Source organism: Chiloscyllium plagiosum, chromosome 16 (assembly GCF_004010195.1).
Source record: "Chiloscyllium plagiosum isolate BGI_BamShark_2017 chromosome 16, ASM401019v2, whole genome shotgun sequence".
Classification (NCBI taxonomy): domain Eukaryota; kingdom Metazoa; phylum Chordata; class Chondrichthyes; order Orectolobiformes; family Hemiscylliidae; genus Chiloscyllium; species Chiloscyllium plagiosum.
In genome coordinates this window covers 31,331,828-31,351,219 of record NC_057725.1, presented here as the reverse complement: position 1 = coordinate 31,351,219, position 19,392 = coordinate 31,331,828, and the positions used below count along the sequence as shown (strand labels likewise).

Here is a 19,392-nt window from a genome sequence, read left to right as displayed (position 1 = left end):
CTGACTGTTTGACTCACTTCTGTTCTCAGCTGTATCCGTCTCAGATCGATCTCTTTCCTCACTATCTCCTTGAGGCCCCCCCCCCCCTTACTAGTTTAAATCCTCCCAAACAGTTCTAGCAAATTTCCCTGCCAGTATATTAGTCCCCTTCCAATTTAGGTGTAATCCATCCTCCTTGTACAGGTCATTTCTACCCCAAAAGAGATTCCAATGATCCAAAAATGTGAATCCTTCTCCCATACACCAGCTCCGCAGCCATGCATTCATCTGCTCTATCCTCCTATTCCTGCCCTCACTAGCTTGTAGCACTGGAGTAATCCAGATATTACTACCCTTGAGGACCTCCTTTTTAAATTTCTGCCTAACTCTTTGTAATCTCCCTTCAGAGTCTCAACCTTTTCCCTTTCAATGTCACTGGTTCCAATGTGAACAATGACCTCCTGCTGACCCCTCTCCCCCGTGAGAACATTCTGCACCCTCTCAGAGACGTCCTTGATCCTGGCACCAGGGAAACAACACACCATTCTGCTTTTTCTCTGCTGGCCACAGAAACGTCTGTCTGTACCTCTGACTACAGAATCCCCTAACACAATTGATCTCTTGGAAGCCAACGTACCCCTTGTTGCATTAGAGCCAGACTCAATACCAGAAGCTTGGCTGTTCGTGCTACGTTCCCCTGAGAATCCATCACCCCATACATTTTCCAAAACAGCATACATGTTTGAAATGGGTATATCCACAAAAGACTCCTGCCCTCGGTGCCTACTTCTCTTACCCTTCCTGGAGTTAACCCATCTATGTGACTGTATCTGAGACTTGCCCCCATTCCTATAACTGCCACCCATCACATACTGTTGCTGCTGCAAATTCCTCATCGTTTCTACCTGTCTCTTCAACCGATCCACTCGATCTGATAAGATTCGCATCCAACAGCATTCATGGCAGATATAATCTGCAGTAACCCTTAAACTCTCTTTAAACTGCCACATCTGACAAGAAGTACATATCACTGCAAAGGCCATTTTTGCTCCACAATCTACAGATCATTGTTGTTTTAATGTTCTCTGTTGGACTTAAAGAATAAAATGGTTAATTTTTACTTTAAATAGTAAAATCTGGAATAGTTCTTTGCCTCTTGAAATTTAACAGATTACGGTATGAGGTGAGCTTCTCTGTGTGTCAGATTTAAATTAGCAAAGGGCTTTACCCTGTATAAATAAACAATATTTATAGAAACACTTATCATTAGTTTTTATACTTCTGGCTAGCTTTCTCTCATACTCACGTTTTTCCTTTATTAAAATTTGTTCTTCACTTTTATAATATGTCCAATTTTCTGACCTGCCATTTTTTGTTTCACAAATATATGATTTTTGTATGAAACTATCTTTAACATGTCTAAATAACATGTGTGGTAAATATGTCTCATGGAATTTTTCTTACTCACTAGGATATATCGATTTGGTGCACTTCTGACATATCCTCTTGAATGCCTGTTACTGCACTATTGACTTTCCTTTAATCTAATTTTCCAATTCACCTCAACCAACTCTACTTTCATTATTATCCTTAAAGTTTAAAAAAAAGTCTGCTCTCTTTCTCTCTCAAACTGAGTGTAGAGTTCAATGTACTGGTCTCTGCTCCCTGGGAGCACCTTCACTGAAATCATAAACTAATCCTATCTTATTGCAGAGTAAGGTCTGGTACAGAGTAAGGTCTGGTATAGACTGCTCTCAGGTTGACTCTAGAATGTTATATTTTAAAAAACTATCTCAAAAACATTTTATGACTCACTTATTTCGACTATTCATCGCCAATTTGAATATTCTAATCTGACAAACTTGGATTATTGCTTCCTTTATGCTCTATTCTATTGTATGGTTAGTTAGGAGGGCCATACACTTGTCCCACAACTTCTTGTCTTTGCCATTTTCTGTCTCTATATTAACTGTTTCTACATCCTGATTTCTCGTACTTGGATCATTCCTGTCAATTGTGTCGATACTATCCTTAACTAACAGAGCCACCAATTCCCTTTCCTGAGCCCCCTGTTCTTCTGAAATGCCCTCTACCCTTCAATATTCAGGTACTAAGCCATGTCTCTGCAAAAGCTACCAGATAATAAATGATTATTTCGAAAGTGCACAATCAGCTCATCTGTTTCATTTTGTATCTGCATGCATGTTGCATTTAGAGTCTTTAGTTTTATCCTTTTATTAAGTCTTACTCTAATACTTGTACTGTCAATCCCTTCCTATCAAGGTCAGTTTACAATTTCATGTATTTATACCTTTCTTTTTTATCCTGACTCTACTCTTTAACTTATTGCAGACATATTTGCTCCAGATCAAACTGGCATACAGGAGCTTCCACATGATGCAGCCGTGATACATCATCTGTCCTGCCATTCCAATGTGTTCTTATGAGCTATTTAATTATTTTATTCAGTTATATATTGACTTTGCTTTTTATATATCTTATTAGCTTTATCACCAGTTTACTAGTTTAAACCTAAGGAATAGAATGAACATTAATCACTTGCCAGATGCCCACCAGATAATTAGCTTTTTCTCCTTCAGCAGAAGAAGTACCAATCTTAGAAGGAGAAATCATTAGAAAAAGCAAAGACAAAGGAGTATCTATTTCCATTTCTCAGTCAAATACCAGTGGACAATTGCAATTTTAAAAAATCTCAATGGTATTCTGGTTCAGAGGCAGGGACACTGTGACGGTGCCAGAAAAGCCCAAGTATGTACTGTTAGTTGCATTCAAAGACTAAGTTGCACTAAATTGGCATATACTCCCAGTACAGGCCTTTCTGTTTTTGAGACAGTACCACAACAGCCCCTCCAAATCTGCATTTTTTAAATATTTTAACCTACTTTTCGATCAACTCTGTTACAGGAACTTTCTTCAGCTGCTTCTTTAATTAACTAAGCTCAACTGCTCTACCAGTGGACCCCTTTTACAACCCTGCTTAGGATTGGGACCTAAACTGGAGACTTCAATTAAAATGCTAACAACAAACAGGCTTCAGAGAAAAAGATTAAAATTCTCTTATTCACTAACTGCCAGCATTCAGTCATTCAATGAGGTCATTGGCTGATCCACAACTTCACTACATGTATTCAGCTTCATCCCATCACCTGAATATATTTGGATAATAAAAATCTATCAATCTCAGATTTCCATTTAAGAACTGGTTAAATATTAATTTCCATTTGCAGAAGAAAATTTCAACCATCCTTTCAGTGTAGAAATGTTTCTTAATGTTATTCTCATAAGACTTAATTTCACTTCTAAGTCAGGATGTAATGGGTTCATTATGTTCAGATTGTGCCCTTAATCCAAAACACTCAAAAAGCAGAAATTGTTTCTTTCTTTCTAATCAATTGTTGCTCTATTATGCTGAAAACTTTGATCAAATCATCCACTAACTTTCTGAATTCCAGGAATATTACCAGAGCTAGTGTAATGTAATACTGTAATCCTTTCAGTCTGTCTATCATTCCGGTAAATCTAGGCTGACATTAATAATGATTTTTTTTATGTCTTACCCTAGGGGAAGTATTTCTGCTTATTTTTCCTCAAGCCGTACACGCCCCCAATCGAACACCTCCAGCCTCACGGAACGCAGCAGCTTGGGAGAGACTGACATTAATTCCTATTTACAATCCAGTCTTGTATCTCTGCCTTCGGATTCCTTACCAGGTTAGCCAGATCATTATTGGCAGAAACGCTTCAGCCATTCAGTTTCCTCTGTGTTTTTCTTGTAATCTTTCACTCCCCTTTTTCATGGATCTCGAGCAGACTGCAGTCCCATTTTCCATTGGGCGCACCTCATGCAGATGCTTAATCCAGTGGTTTTGTCACAACATCTCAATCCTCCTCACCCTTCACCAAATATCAGCTGTACAAGACCAGGTGTTGTCTCCTTGAGCCGAGAAATTAGGGAGAAAATGTTCACACTCATGGTAGATTTGGAAAATGGGAGGGCACAGGTTTATAGTGGTCAGTGGATGAAACAAAAATGCTATGAGGAAAGCTTTTTCATGCAGTGAGTGATTACGGGCTGGAATGCATTATTATGTGGTGGAGACAGTTTTAGTCATTCAACAGGGAATTAGTTGGTTATTTGAAAAGCCACAATGTGCAGGATTAGGGGAGGAAAGCAGGAAAATGGTATTGGATGAGATGTTCATTTGGAGAGCCATACAGACAGACATGATGGGAGAATAGTCACCTTCTTCACTGTAAGACTCTGTGAAAGTGGTAGTGCGTCTACCTCTGAGTCAGGATGTAACGTGTTCGTAATTCCTCACTGAAGACCATGGGATACTCCAAAGTACGTTACAGCCTTTAAAACACAGTCAGTGGGATCAGGTGAGAAACACAGCAGCCTGTTTGTGAGTAGACAGCTTCCTCAAAAGCAGTGAAATAATAATCAATAATCTGTTTTAAATTATACTGGTTGAAAGATAAATGTTATCCTGGGCACTCCTCTGCTTTACACATAGTGGTAGTGAGAAGGCATGATACCATAGTTTACTGTTTCATCTGAAGGACAACAGCTCTGACAGTACAGCACTCCCCCTCTTCAGTACTGGACTGAAACAGACTTCAACCCTTGACTTTTCAATTCTAAGGTAAAAATGTATCCAGTGAGCTAAGTTTGACACAGGCAGCGTTTTACCTGCTGGGACAATGTACAATGAGATTGTCTTTATTAGATTGGTTTTAATTCCTTTGTCTGCCCCTTGCTTCCAGATTTAATTACGCCTGATTCTTCTGGATTACAATCACCAATTCAACTGTCCAGACGATCAAGTAACACCGAGGAACTAAATTTAACTGTAAGTCAACCATAGAGACTGCGTGCCTGACCAACAGCTTCTGAAAAATTCAGTGACTCAAGAAAAGTTCCTGAGAACAGTTCTGGTCGCCCAGTTATAGGAAGGATATTATTAAGCCAGAGAGGGTTCAGAAAAGATTTACCAGGATGTTGCTGGGAATGGAGGATTTAAGGATAAGTTTGGATGTTTTTCACCGGAGCATAGGAGATTGAGGAGTGACCTTCCAGAGGTTTATAAAATCATGAGAGGTTTAGATAGAACATTGAACATTACAGTGCAGTACAGGCCCTTTGACCCTCGATGTCGCACTGGTGAGTGTCTTTTCCCTAGGGTTGGGGATTTCAAGACTAGGGCGTTTATTTTTAACGTGAAAGGAGAAAGATGTTAAAAAGACACAAATAGGAAAAGTTTGGAGGTCTGTGATTAGCGGTGTTCCACAAGGATCGGTACTGGGTGCACTGGTTTTCGTCATTTATAAAAAATTATTTGGATGCGAATGTAGGAGGTATGGTTAGTAAGTTTGCAGATGACATTAAAATTGGAGGTGTAATGGACAATGAAGAAGGTTACCTCATAGCAAAGCAGGACCTTGGTCAAATGAGTCAATAGGCCGAGGAGTGGCAGATGGCGTTTAGTTTAGATAAATGTGAGGTAGGTGTTGCATTTTGGAAAGACAAACCAGGATAGGACTTAAACACTTAATGGTAGGGTCATGGGTTGTGTTGATGAATGAAGAGACCTCAGGGTGCAGGTTCCTAGCTCCTTGAAAGTGGAGTTGCAGGTAGTCAGGATAGTGAAGAAGGTATTTGGTATGCTTGCCTTTTTAGTCAGTGCATTGACTATAGGAGTTGGGATGTCATGTTGCAACTGGACAGAGCATTGGTTAGACCACTATTGGAATACTGTGTGCAATTCTGGTCTCCCTGCTATAGGAAAGATGTTGTGAAACTTGAAAGGGTTCAGAAAAGATTTAAAAGGATGTTGCCAGGTTTGAAGGGTTTGAGCGGTAGGAAGAAGCTAAATAAGTTGGGGGTATTTTCTCTGGAGCATTGGAAGCTAAGGGGTGACCTTATAGAGGTTTATTGTTATGGACTAGGCCAGACTACTCAAAACATTCTTGAGCAGGTAACCCAGACCATAACTTTGCAATTTGTTTTGGTAAGCATGCAGTGAAAACTACTCGGAGTAAGTTAGCTAAGTTGACTACTTGGTTTTAAAACAGACAGAAATCTATTCACAAAATTACACAATGAAACACAAAGAACAGAATAAAGAACCCCTACAGAACTCAGTCTATCCAAACTAGATATAATTATGCTGTTTCCAATATACACAACAGTCCTAATAAGCAACGCCCCCTTAAAATACAGTTTAAAAATGGAACAGATGCTTACAGGTTGAAGTTAGAAGGGCAGAAAGAGAGAGAGAGAGTTTCCACACAGCTCACTGTTGAACCCCTAACTAGTTCTGGACTGAACTGCTTAACTAGAGAGCTGACCACTCCCCTTTCATCATACAGGTCACTTCTAAAACATTACCACTTTGGCCTGAAGTCTCATCTGTTTACCCATAAACAAAAAGGCCTCTCAATACCCTTTAATCTCTGTACCAAACCAATCTAATTGGCACAGGGAGATTTTAATGACCCCTCTGAAAAATACCAAGGACATAGTATTCTTGAGAAAAGGAATAGCTTTTAGAAAAAAGGGACCGGCTTTGTGACACCTACCCCCATAAAAAAATGAACCATCAATATCAAAAGATGGCTTCATGTTTAAATCCCTTCAAAAACAAACTGGTTAGAAGTCTAAAACACATATATACACTGTACTAACTGTACCCATGCAAACCTGCACAACCACATGCGAATTTAGGCCATGACACTCCCACACCGAACGCCTCTGTTTCTTATTCGATCCTCGATAACACATCAGCAATCACGTTTTCGCGACCTGCCACCTGCACATTTGTCAAACTGAATGGCTGCAACAACAAGCTCCATCTAAACAGTCTGCCGTTTTTGTCCATAAATCTTCCCACAAATGTCAATGGGTTATGATCAGTGTCTACGATTGTCTCTGATGCATTGCTGGTAATATAAACACTGAAACGTTGTAATGCCAACACCAAGCTTAAAGTCTCTTTCTCCACTGTTGAATATTTCTGTTGATGAACGTTCAACTTCCTGGAAAAATACCCAATGGGTCATTCTTTTCCCTTGTCATCCTCCTGCAGGAGCACTGCACCAACAGCCACATCACTGGCATCGATAACCACCTTGAAAGACTTCATGTAGTCTGGTGTGGCTAATACTGGGGCAGTGGTTAACACAGTTTTTAGGCTGTCAAATGCCTTTTGTCAGTCCACTGTTCACTGAAACTTATTGTCCTTTTTTAAACAATTCAGTGAGTGGAGCTGCCACACTGCTAAAGTTCAGCACAAACACTTGGTAAAATCCACTCAATCCCAGGAACCATAGTGCTGCTTTTTTCATTGATGTTGTGGGAAGTTCCCCAGTTACTTTCATTTTTGCATCTCGTGGGACCATTTGTCCATGTCCAATAACATGGCCCAGGAAGGTGACTTGGGCTTTGGCAAATTCACTTTTAGCCAGGTTTACCACCAAAACTACCTTCCGAAGTCGACCTAACAACTCCGATAATTGCTGTAAATTGTCCTTCCACGCGTGATTATCAATATACATCAAGTAGTTGGGTAATCCAGCAATGACCTTATTAGTCAGTCTCTGAAATATGGCTTGAATGTTTTTCATACCAAATGGCAAGACTTTGAATTGATATAGCCCATTTGGTGTTATGAAAGCCAAAATTTCCTTTGCTCTCTCTGACAGAGGTACTTGCCAGTAATCTCTGAGCAAGTCCGACTTAGAAATATAAGCTGCTTGACCCCCTTTTTTGAAACAGTCCTCCAACACTGGAATTGGATATGGATCAGTCTTTGTAACGGTATTGGCTTTGCGATAGTCCACACATAACCGTTGGGTACCATCTGGCTTTGGCACCATGACTATGGATGAGCTCCAATCACTGTAACTCACTTCGATTATGCCATCTTGAAGCATGCGCTCTATCTCCTTCTGAACCTGTGCCAACTTTAGAGGGTTATGCCTATAAGGATGTTGCTTAATCGGAACAGCATCTCCTATATCTACACCATGCACAATTAGGTTAGTACTTCCCAGTTTACTTCCACATATCTCCCCATGTGATAGTAATAACTCTTTCAGGTCATTTTGATTTTCTTGTGGAACGTAACTCAGTAATTTATCCTAATTTTTGACAACTTCCTCATTGTCCAATTTGATTTGAGGAATGTCCAATTCAGAATCCTCTGAACTTGGTTCTTCCTTCTGTGCTGTAATTATTAACATCTTCTCCTCTTGCTTTCCTTCCCTATCAAAATACCTTTTGAGCATATTCACATGACACACTCTGTGAGATTTCTTCCTGTCTGGAATCTCTTTCAGTAGTTCACCTCACTCTATTTCTTCTCCATATGATAAGGTCCACTAAACCTTGCTTTTAAAGGCTCAACTGTTACTGGAATATTGCGAATTTGTGATTTCTTATCCATTTCCTGTTTCATTGTATGTTGTGATACTTTTAAATGCTGTCTAGCCAACTCTCCAGCTCTATTTAATCATTTGCTAAAATTTGACACATAGTCCAAATGGATGATCTCTGAATTCTGACTTAATAGTTTCTTCTTAGTCAATTTTAATGGTCCTCTTAGTTCATGTCCAAAAATTAATTCAAATGGACTGAATTTGGTGCATCTCTGATCGCAAAACGTACAAACAAAACTCCCTTATTCCAATCATTTGGATAATCCTGACCATAAGCCCTCAACATGGTCTTTAGTGTTTGATGCCATCCTGTGATTCTGGATAGTATGCAGCAGATTTGAAATGCTTTATTCCCAAGTTATCCAGAACTTCCTTGAGTAGTTTAGATGTGAAATTTGACCCCTGATCTGACTGGATCTCTATTGGTATCCATACCTCGTAAAACAATTTAAGAAATTCTTCTACAACCCTTTAGCTGTGATGTTGTGTAATGGGATTGCCTCTGGAAATCTAGTTGACACACCTAATATTGTTAATAAATAATTATTCCAACTTTTTGTTTGAGGTAGGGGACCTACACAATCAATCAACACATTTGTGAAATGTTCCTCAAATGCTGGAATAGGTATTAAAGGTGCAGGTTTTGTTACTGCCTGTGGTTTTCTGACATGACTGGCAAACTTCAACTACATCCTTGTGTAGTCCAGGCCAGTAAAAATGTCTTTGTATTTTAGCCTGTGTTTTCCTCATTCCCCTAAATGACCTCCAAATGGTAGCTCATGTGCCACTCGCAGCTCCTCCTTTCTGTATCCTACTGGCAAAACAATTTGATGAATCTCTGCCCATTTCACATGTGCTTGAATGTGTGATGGTCTCCATTTCCTCATTAAGACATAATTTGTTAAGTCATAACACTCAGGGATGCTTTCACTCTCCTCTGTAAATGCCTTTTGATATAACCGTTTTAAGTTCTCATCTTTCTGCTGTAATACAAACAGCTTAGCAGAGCTAAAGATACTTGCATGTTTACCTATTTGCTCCTGCTCTGTCCCATTTATCTGATCAAAAAAAGTATTGGAAAAAGCTATGTCAACTTCCATATCTGTGCCTTTTGATCTCTCCTACTTCAACTTGTGCCTCTGTGATCTTGAGATCACTTAATCAGGGAAAATTCCTGGAAAATCATTCATTTCCTCAGTTGCCTGCATCTCCACTACAGTAGGCAGCACACTTACCAGTGAGTGAATCAGCTATATCATTTGCAAGGACAAATTGTATTCCTGGAGCTGAGAGTTTGTCCAGTGCTCAAACTATAAATTCTCCACTCTTCTCTGGACTCTCTAGCCTCACTTTACATAACTGAGTACTTTTTGTCACACCATGAATTTCTGTTACCAGTACCTTTTCTGGCACTAGTCCCTCAGGAGTACATATCTCCTCATCCTTCAGTATCATAGACTGAGAGGATCACGTGTCCCTTAATATTGTAATCTCTTTACCTGCTACTCCTGGCCTATGTGAATAAACTTTATCCTTGCATGTATATTTTTTAAGCAGATCTGGCACTTGCTCCTTGTTCAATCTCTGATCATCTTGTACACTCTGAGGCAGTTGTCTAACTTCCTTGTGCTTTTTGTTACCAGTCTAACAAAACTCCCAGGCTTGTGTGGTTTTCCTACATCTGGCTTTCTCCTAGCCCACCAACACTGTGATTTCATGTGGTCCACTTTATTACAATGAAAACACCAGAGCTTTTTAAACTTCTTTGTCCCCTTCAAGGGTTTCTTTTTTACCCTGTGGTAAATTATCATTATGATCGTCACTGAGATCTACCTTTCTATTTCCATGTGAGGATTTCCCTTTGCCCCAATTTCTATCTCTCATGGACTGAAATTGATTCTAGAAACCAAACTGTGTTTTATGGACCAGCTCATAATCATCAGCCACTTCAGCTGCTAACCCTGTTGTTTTAACTCTCTGCTCTTCCACATGAGTTTGCACTTCTTCAGTCAGTGAATTTTTGAATTCCTCCAAAATAATTACCTCTCTAAGGGCATTATAGGTTTGCTCAATTTTTAAAGCTCTTATCCATCTATCGAAATTGCTCTGTTTGATCCTTTCAAACTCAATGTTAGTTTTGACCAGGGTCCCTCCTTAGATCCCTGAAATGTTGTCTGTAGGCTTCTGGTACAACTCACATGCACTTAAAATGGCTTTCTGCACCTCCTCATACTCTCCAGATACCTCCTCTAATAGTGATGTGATTATCCCACTAGCCCTACCTACAAGTTTCGTTTGGATCAACAAAACCCACATTACCACTCGCCACTGCATTTGTTTTGCCACCTTTGTAAATGAGATGAAAAAGGCTTCCACATCCTTCTCATCAAATTTAAGCAATGCTTGAACATACTTAAACAGTTTCTCACTAGGCTTCTGACTACCAAGGGCGTGCTCATCCTCACTCTCTATCTCACTAAGCCTACCCTCAGCCTTTATCTCCAGCCTTTTAAGCTGAATTTCTTTTCTAAGTGTCAGTTTTTGAAGTTCAAAAGCTCTCTCTTTTTCTTTCTCTGCTCTCTCTTTTCCCCTCTCTTCTGCTTTTAATCGTAACTCAAACTGTTTCATTTCTGCTGCCCTTTCCTTCTCTCGCCTCTAACTCAAGCTGTTTCATTTACAATTGAATTCTTGCCATCTCTATCGATTCTGATGGTTTCTTCAGCAAGTTTAAATGCTGAGCTACTGCTGTAATTATCTCTCCTTTCCTCACAGAAGCAGGCAGTTCCAATTCTAGCTTCTCTGCTAACTCCTGCAGCTTGGTCTTATTCACTTTTTGCAAAACTTCTAAAATCACTGCCTCCACTTATACAAAACTATGGCCATTGAAAGAGGCATTACTATCCCAAGCTTTGTCTACCCAACCAAGCCAACACCCGAAATAAAGACTCTAGCACCTACTACTCGCAAACAGCCCCCAATCTGTTATGGACTAGGCCAGACCACTCTTAAGCAGGCAGCCCAGACCATAACTTTGCAACTTGTACAGTGAGAATTACCTGGAGTAAGCTAGCTAGGTTAACTATTTGGTTTTAAAACAGACAGAAATGTATTCACAAAATTACACAATGAAAGACAAAGGACAGCATAAGGAACCCCTACTGAACTGTCCATTCCAAAGTAGACTTTATTCTGCTATTCGGAATATACACAACAGTCCCAATAAGCAAATACCCTTAAAATATAGTTGACAAAATAGAACAGATGTTTACAGGTTGAAGTTAGAATGGGAGAGAGAGAGAGAGAGAGAGAGAAAGAGAGAGTTTCCACAAAGCTCACTGCTGAACTCCTAACTAGTTCTGGATTGAACTGCTCAGCTAGAGAGCTGACCACTCCCCTTTCATTATACAGGTCACTTCTAAAACATGGCCACTTTTTGACCTGTGGTCTCAACTGTTTACATATAAACAAAAAGGCCTCTCAATACCCTTTAATCTCTGTACCAAACCAGTTTAATCGGCACTGGGAAATGTTTATGACGCCTCTGAAAAAAAAACCAAGGACACAGTATCCTTAAGAAAATAAGGAAGCTTTTAGAAAAAAGGGACCAGCTTTGTGACATTATAAAATCATACAGGGCATCGATACGGTGAATAGACAAGGTCTTTTTCCTAGGTCCAAAACTAGAGGGCATAAGTTTAAGGTGAGAAAGGAAAGATATAAAAGGGACCTAAGGGACACCCTTTTCACAAAGAGGGTGGTGTGCATATGGAATGAGCTGCCAGAAAATGTTTGGAGGCTGGTACAATTAAAACATTTAAAAGGAATGTATATATGAATAGGAAGGGTTCAGAGGGATATGGCCAAATGTTGGCACATGGGACTAGATTAATTTCGGATATCTGCTCAGTGTAGGTGAGTTGGAATGGAAGGGTCTGTTTGTGTGCTGCTTGACTCTGTAAAAGCAAGTAATTATACTCCAAATGCAGTAGGACACAATCTTGGAACTTCAAGTTGTGGCCATCCTGACATTTGCTTCAGTTTCCTGGACTTAAAGTGAAGCAGAAATCAGGCTGCATCCAACTTTCTCCTCTACATCTCTCCCATTCCTTACCCCTCCACGTTTCTCTCCCAAAACTCCCTCATCTCTTGCCCTCAGTAAACACTGGGTCTGATACCTTCCTTTTCTCCTACATTTCAAAAGCACCTCTCTGTTCTAAATAGTAAAAAATGCCAGTGCAGCCTTTCATAATGTGAATCGTACAAGCACTACACATAGAGGCCATTCAGCCTGTAATGCCTATGCTGGCTGTTATTTATATTTATCCAATTGTCCCTCTCTTTCTCTGCTTTTTACACATAGTCCAGTAGTATTTTCCTTTCAATGTATTTTTCTAATTCACAAGTTTCCATAAACCTCTGCTGACACTCACTTCTCCTCCCACCAGCTTGTTCCCTCAATTTCTCCATTTTCCCACTGGGTGGCAGCAGACTGTTAATGAATTAGTTTCCCTTCTACTGTCAGGGTGGCTTCCTGGGAGTTCTTTTACAGTCACCCTGAAAACTCTGCACAATCCCTCACTCAATGTACCCCCCCCACCACCTCAAGTTCAGATAGGATCCTGCAGCTGGGATCGGAGGATATCCACCCGAGGACAGTATAGCACAGAACAGGCCCTTCAGCCCACGATGTTGTGCCGACCATTGATCATCATGTAAGGTAAACCTAATGTACGAACCCTCAAGTTTCCATCAGCAATGTTCATCATTTTCCCTTTTTTCTTATCCCCCCCCAAAATAGTTTAAACATTGGCAATTCTGAAATTCCGCGAGAGAATTGCCCAGAAATACCGACTGTTTTCATGCAAAGACCTCTCTTGCAGCTCACATCATTTTGAAAGACAGTGTCCTGGCTCATTTAAAGATATTTTCTTTCGAACAAAAGTTTCAGGCATTAAATCAGTCAATGGAATTTAAGATTAATGGCTCATATATTACAGGTTGATGACAATACTGAGAGAGTGTTGCACTTCAGAAATGCAATGTTGTGGGAATATGCATTGTCATTGGGGCAGTATGGTGGGATATTGAAGATGGTGCTGTCTTCCAATAACGTATTAAACAAAGCCCCAAATGCCTCTTGAGTGGAGTAACAGATCCCCTTTTTGACATGTTTCGAAACTTCTATCCATTGTTCAGGCCAATATTTATCCCTCAAACAACACACTAAAAAACGAATATCTGGCTTTTGTCACTTTAAATGTTTATGTGAGCTTGCCATGCACAAATTGGTGCCTGCATTTCTGACCATCTATCAGCGACTACACGTGTTGCTGTAGAATGTCTGGAACAGCCTGAGGTTGTGGAAGATGGTCTGGAAATGCAATTTCTTTCAATTATAATTTTATGCGAATTAACTTTCTCTATTTCTATCTCTTCAAACAGACTGTTCCACAAGGACTTGCTGAGGCTCGGTTACTGCCTGGGCTCCTCACTCAAAGAAACACTCGATCAAAGTATACACTTCGATTTATGAGCTACCCACCCTTCACAACAGACATGCATGTTAGCAGGAGATAGGAAGCATTGAGAGTCAGAACAAGGGAAATTGTGGAAACTGAAGCAGGAGAACCACCATTCAGCTCTGAAGGCTGTTCCACATTTCAATTCGATCAGAGCTGATTTTTGACTTAACTCCATAGACCTGCCTGCGCTTTGTATTGCTTTATACCGCTTTATACCTTGTTAAGAAGAAATCTATCAATCTCAGATTTTGAGTGTTTGAGTTATTATCTTCTGTTTATGGAAGAACATTCAATAATTCTACCCTCTGCTTGAAGAAGTATTTCCTAAATTCTCTTCTGAATGGCCTGGTTTTGATTTTAAGATTATGGACTCTTCCCATAAGTGGAAAATGTTTTTTGTTATTTGTCCTATTGGTTCTTTCCACATTGTTAGGATTTTGGATGAGGTCCCAAATTACGTAGTGATCTTAGAGAAGACTACCAACTTTATATTACAATCCTGTTAGGGACCAGTAACTTCTATTTTTACGAAAAGAAAGATTCAAGGGACTTCCTAAGGGAATAACACCACAAGGTTCCAGTTTTGAATGAACAACACTACTTACTTTGTAAGTTAGAATAGTAATACATTCTAAATGTACAACTGATTTCTAACAGCTAGAATTAACACGTAGTAAACATGGGTAATATGCTGTGCTCAAAAACCCCTCAGCACGTCAAATAGTAAATATGACCAAGACAGATCCCACAGACTTCTCAGTAACTCAATAATATTAATGACATGATAGGTAATCAAATCTCAATAAATTTCACCAGATTACAATTTTTCATACCTGCTGATCTGGTCTTGAACCTCCCTCCCTCCCTCCCTCCCTCTCTGTCCAGTTATGGACAGCTGCAATGACTGCTTCTGTTCTGGTCATCCTCTTTTCCTGTATCTATATTTCCCTGGAGTCTGAGCACACAGTCATGGGCTTAACTCCAGCTCTTCAGCATTTAGCTAGTTCCAACAAACCAGTCCTACTCTTGCGCTTTTTTTCTGAGCTGTAAGCTTGCTCAGTTACATCAAGCCAATACTGCTTGTGAACTTTTCAACCACCAGTCTCCCAGCTGCACTGTGGCATTAACGCTCACAGACACCCTTCGAGTCCCTCATGAGCTAGATTACACCAAATTACACTTTCTGTTGTGCTTTTTCCTGAGCCCAGTCTGTGCAGAGCTATTCAACTTGATGTTGAACTCATTGGGTCCCTAAAGACACAGACTCGATGTGGATCAGTTGACTTGGTTGCAGTACAGCTAAAGTTCAGCTTTTCGAACATGAAGGGTATATCTCTCTTTTTCTTACAATTTGCTCTGTCACCTTTGAATACCACCGAACTGTCCTGAGTGACTTTTTAAAACCCTAAAGTACTCACTACCCTATCACAGGCAGAACTGAACATTGCCACCTAACTACTCTTGAAGCTCTCCAAATTCCTGAACATTGCAATGTTGTCATTTTCACAGAAGGACGGATGGCTTTCAGCACAAGGAATGCTGACAAAAAGAACAATTCATCACAATATCCTCAAAAACCACAATCACATTACTCCTTAACTTTAAACATATTTTCAAAGCAACCCATCCAAAATGTTATTACATACAGGGGGCGGCACAATGGCTCAATGGTTAGCACTGTTGCCGCACAGCGCCAGGGACCCGGATTCAATTCCCGTCTTGGGCAACTGTCTGTGTGGAGTTTGCACGTTCTCCCCATGTCTGCATGGGTTTCCTCCGGGTGCTCCAGTTTCCTCCCACAGTCCAAAAATGTGCAGGTGAGGTGAATTGGCCATGCTAAATTGCCTGTAGTGTTAGGTGCGTTAGTCAGGGGTGAATGTAGGGGAATGGGTCTGGGTGGGTTGCTCTTCGGAGGGTCGGTGTGGACTTGTTGGGCTGAAGGGCCTGTTTCCACACTGTAGTGAATCTAATCTAATCTAATTATACCTCTGGAGCAGTTGGCACTTGAACCCAGGCCTCCTGGCTGAAAGGTAGGGACACAGCCATGTTTCACAAGAACCTTTACTGTTAATTTTTTACTTTTCATATCAAGAAGATGCTACAAATACACGCAAATGGCTTCCCATCCCCACCCCCACTACTACCAAGGCACCAGTGGTATTTTTCAATTCCTCACCATCACCACTAAATCACCTATGTAGGCAATTAAATATTTACATACAGAGCCCATTATGGGCACCCTTAAATTTGTATTTGTTTTAAACTTATTTTCAAATCAACCTGCTCAGTGACGTTATTACACATCTCTGGAACAGATGGAACTTGAACCTAGATCTCCAGGCTCAGAGGTAGGAATATTACCACTGTGTCACAGGAGCCATCCTTAACAATCTAGCATTTTGAAACCAGCTGGAAGTAGGATCGGGGAATGGGTTTATCTACCGGTGCTGGTCTTATTCATCCTATGGGTGAAACACAGACTATTGGAAGGGGGGAGGCCACTTTGCTTAAGAAAATGGGAAGGGGAAGAGGAAGAATCTGCTAATGCCTGGATCAGTGAGCCTTTTTTCAACTTGTTAATATTTCAGGGTTTTTTTTAAGATGTCCACAAAACCCTTGATAAAGCCTAGATGTTAAAGGCACTTTTCAAATCATATTTTACTTTATCTGGAGAGGTAGGTGTTGCTGACAAGGTCCATATTTGTTGCCCATACCTAGTTACCCTTTGGGAGCAGGAGGGGGCTTCCAGTCCAAGCATTGATGGTGTTGCCATGATCTCTTTCACCCAGAACCTTTCAAATTTATTCAGGACAGACAGTGCTATCCATTGGCTATCTCTTCCATCAGAGATAACTGCATGAGCATCAAGATAGGGACTAGGTGCTCAAATGTCACAAATGTGAGCTCAAGTCTCACTGATAGTTTGAGACTTAGAACAGATTTCTAAAATAGTTTCTGGAAACAAAAAGCTGATTTTGGAAAAAGCGACTGTGAAAACTTCAGATGATATATAAAAAATTCAACTTGTGTTCTTTCAGGAAATAAATGAGTATGGAGGGATAGGGACCAAATGCAGGCAAATTAGAATAGTTTAAATTGTGAAAACTGGGCAGCATTGGCACATTGGGCCAAAAGATCTGTTTCCATGGGGTAGACCTCAATGACTGTAAATCTAATATGTTCACCTGTTCTAAGACATGATGTAGGTTCTGTCCCACACCAGTATGATCAACCTGAAAGTGGCCTCTGAAATAGCCAGTTTGTCACATTAATAATAAACCTGCAGGAACTAACAATAAATGCTGGCCGTGGCAGTGAGGTCTAGGTGTTGAGACTGAATTAATATATTAAACAAAATTCAGATTAATTATTACTATCATGATCAAACCTTGTACAACAGACTTCTCCATTTTAAATAAATTTGTCTTGTCCAATTCTGAACAGTGACAATCTTTGCCTTTCCTATAGAATTCATTCAGCCTGATCCCAATGTGGGATTAGATATGACTTGGTTCAGTTATTGGATTGGAAAGGGCCTGGTCCTATTGTGGGAATGGATACAGCCTGGTACTATTGTGGGAATGACGACAGCCCGGTCGTATTGCGGGATTGGATAGAGCCTGGTCCTACTGTGGGATAGGATACAGACTGGTCCTACTGTGGGATTGGATACAGCCTGGTCCTATTGTGGGAATGAATATAGCCCGGTCGTATTGTGGGATTGGATAGAGCCTGGTCCTACTGTGGGATAGGATACAGACTGGTCCTACTGTGGGATTGGATACAGCCTGGTCCTACTGTGGGAATGAATATAGCCCGGTCGTATTGTGGGATTGGATAGAGCCTGGTCCTATTGTGGGATTGGATACAGCCTGGTCCTATTGTGGGATTGGATACAGCCTGGTCCTATTGTGGGAATGAATACAGCCTGGTCGTATTGTGGGATTGGATAGATCCTGGCCCTATTGTGGGATTGGATAGAGCCTGGTCCTATTGTGGGATTGGATAGAGCCTGGTCCTATTGTAGGATTGGATAGAGCTTGGCCCTATTGTGGGAATGAATACAGCCTGGTCGTATTGTGGGATTGGATACAGCCTGGTCCTATTGTGGGATTGGATAGAGCCTGGTCCTATTGTAGGATTGGATAGAGCTTGGCCCTATTGTGGGAATGAATACAGCCTGGTCGTATTGTGGGATTGGATACAGCCTGGCCCTATTGTAGGATTGGATACAGCCTGGCCCTATTGTGGGATTGGATACAGCCTGGTCTTATTGTGGGATTGGATACAGGCTGGTCCTATTGCGGGATTATATATGTCTTGGTCCAATTGGAGAGTTGGACGCTCTCTGGTCCCAAGCCAGTATTAGATACGAAATGAAGCAGAAATTGCTGGAGAAACTCAGCAGGTTGGGAGTTCTGAAAAAAGGGGCACTGGATCCAAAACATTAACTCTGTTTTCTCTCCATTGATTTCTGGTTCCAATTTCTGGTTTTGTTTCAGATTTCCAGTGTCTCCAGTTCTTTTTGTTATGTTTATAATTAGATATGGCCTGGTACCATCATAAGATCAGATGCAGCGTACTTCCATTACAGGGTTATAAACAGCCTGATCACATTGTGGGATAGAGTCCCCACCTGGTTTGTTAAAGGAGTAATCAGAATGAACTCCTGTTTTTCCCAACAATCGAAAATGGACACATGGTCATCATTAGACTCTTACTTCCAGATTTTTGTTGAATTCTAATTTTACCATGCCATGTTGGGATTCAAACCCAGGTCCCCAGAACATTACCTGGGTCTCTGAGTTAACAGTCCAGCGAGGTCATTGACTCCCCACACCTCAGTTAGTATAAGTGACCGGAGTCACGCTGAAGGATGTTACACCCAGGGAATGATGGGATTTTCAGTAAAGTGCAAGCTGATGCTCTGTAACTAATATAATTCTGCCTAATCTAGGACCTTTAAAATGAATCCATAATTCAATTGTTTGGGGTGAGTGGCACCATCCCAAATGGCTGCAGCAATAGGAGGTGTTAGTAATTTTTTGAAGCTCTTTGGAAATATCTTCAGGCATGAAAGAAATAGAGTTCGTTCTTTCTATCGATATCTTTGGCTGCTCTCACCCACTGACTTGTTATCAGCTTCTAGTGTCAGGTGTTTTAAGGTATCTTCCTGCACACCGAAATCACGGACCCTGTGTCATATCTTTTGGCCAACAGATGACATCAGTTAGCGCATGTTTCTGTTTTCCCAATAACAATCATTTTAAATTGAATCTGTTAAAATCTAAAGTTTAAAATTAAAAATATTTGGGTTGTAAATTAATTAAAGATTGTGGATGACACTGAAAACCAAAGGTACTTTGAAAGTTTGGATTAAATTAGAACTGTAAACCATACCCCTATTCCTATTTGGAACCATGCAATTGTA

At 40.5% G+C, this 19,392-nt stretch overlaps 1 protein-coding gene across 2 annotated transcripts in view; it reads left to right on the top strand.

Moving 5' to 3' along the window:
- The window catches only part of LOC122558042 (prelamin-A/C-like), a 91,682-nt gene extending 76,000 nt beyond the window's left edge, over window positions 1-15,682 (top strand). For both annotated transcript variants that reach the window (XM_043706371.1, XM_043706372.1), the window contains 3 exons: window positions 3,563-3,711; window positions 4,768-4,853; window positions 13,882-15,682. In XM_043706371.1, coding sequence (XP_043562306.1) covers window positions 3,563-3,711; window positions 4,768-4,853; window positions 13,882-14,016 — 370 coding nt within the window. In that variant the 3' untranslated portion in view covers window positions 14,017-15,682. The remainder of the gene's footprint in view (window positions 1-3,562; window positions 3,712-4,767; window positions 4,854-13,881) is intronic.
- The last annotated feature ends 3,710 nt before the right edge of the window (window positions 15,683-19,392 follow it).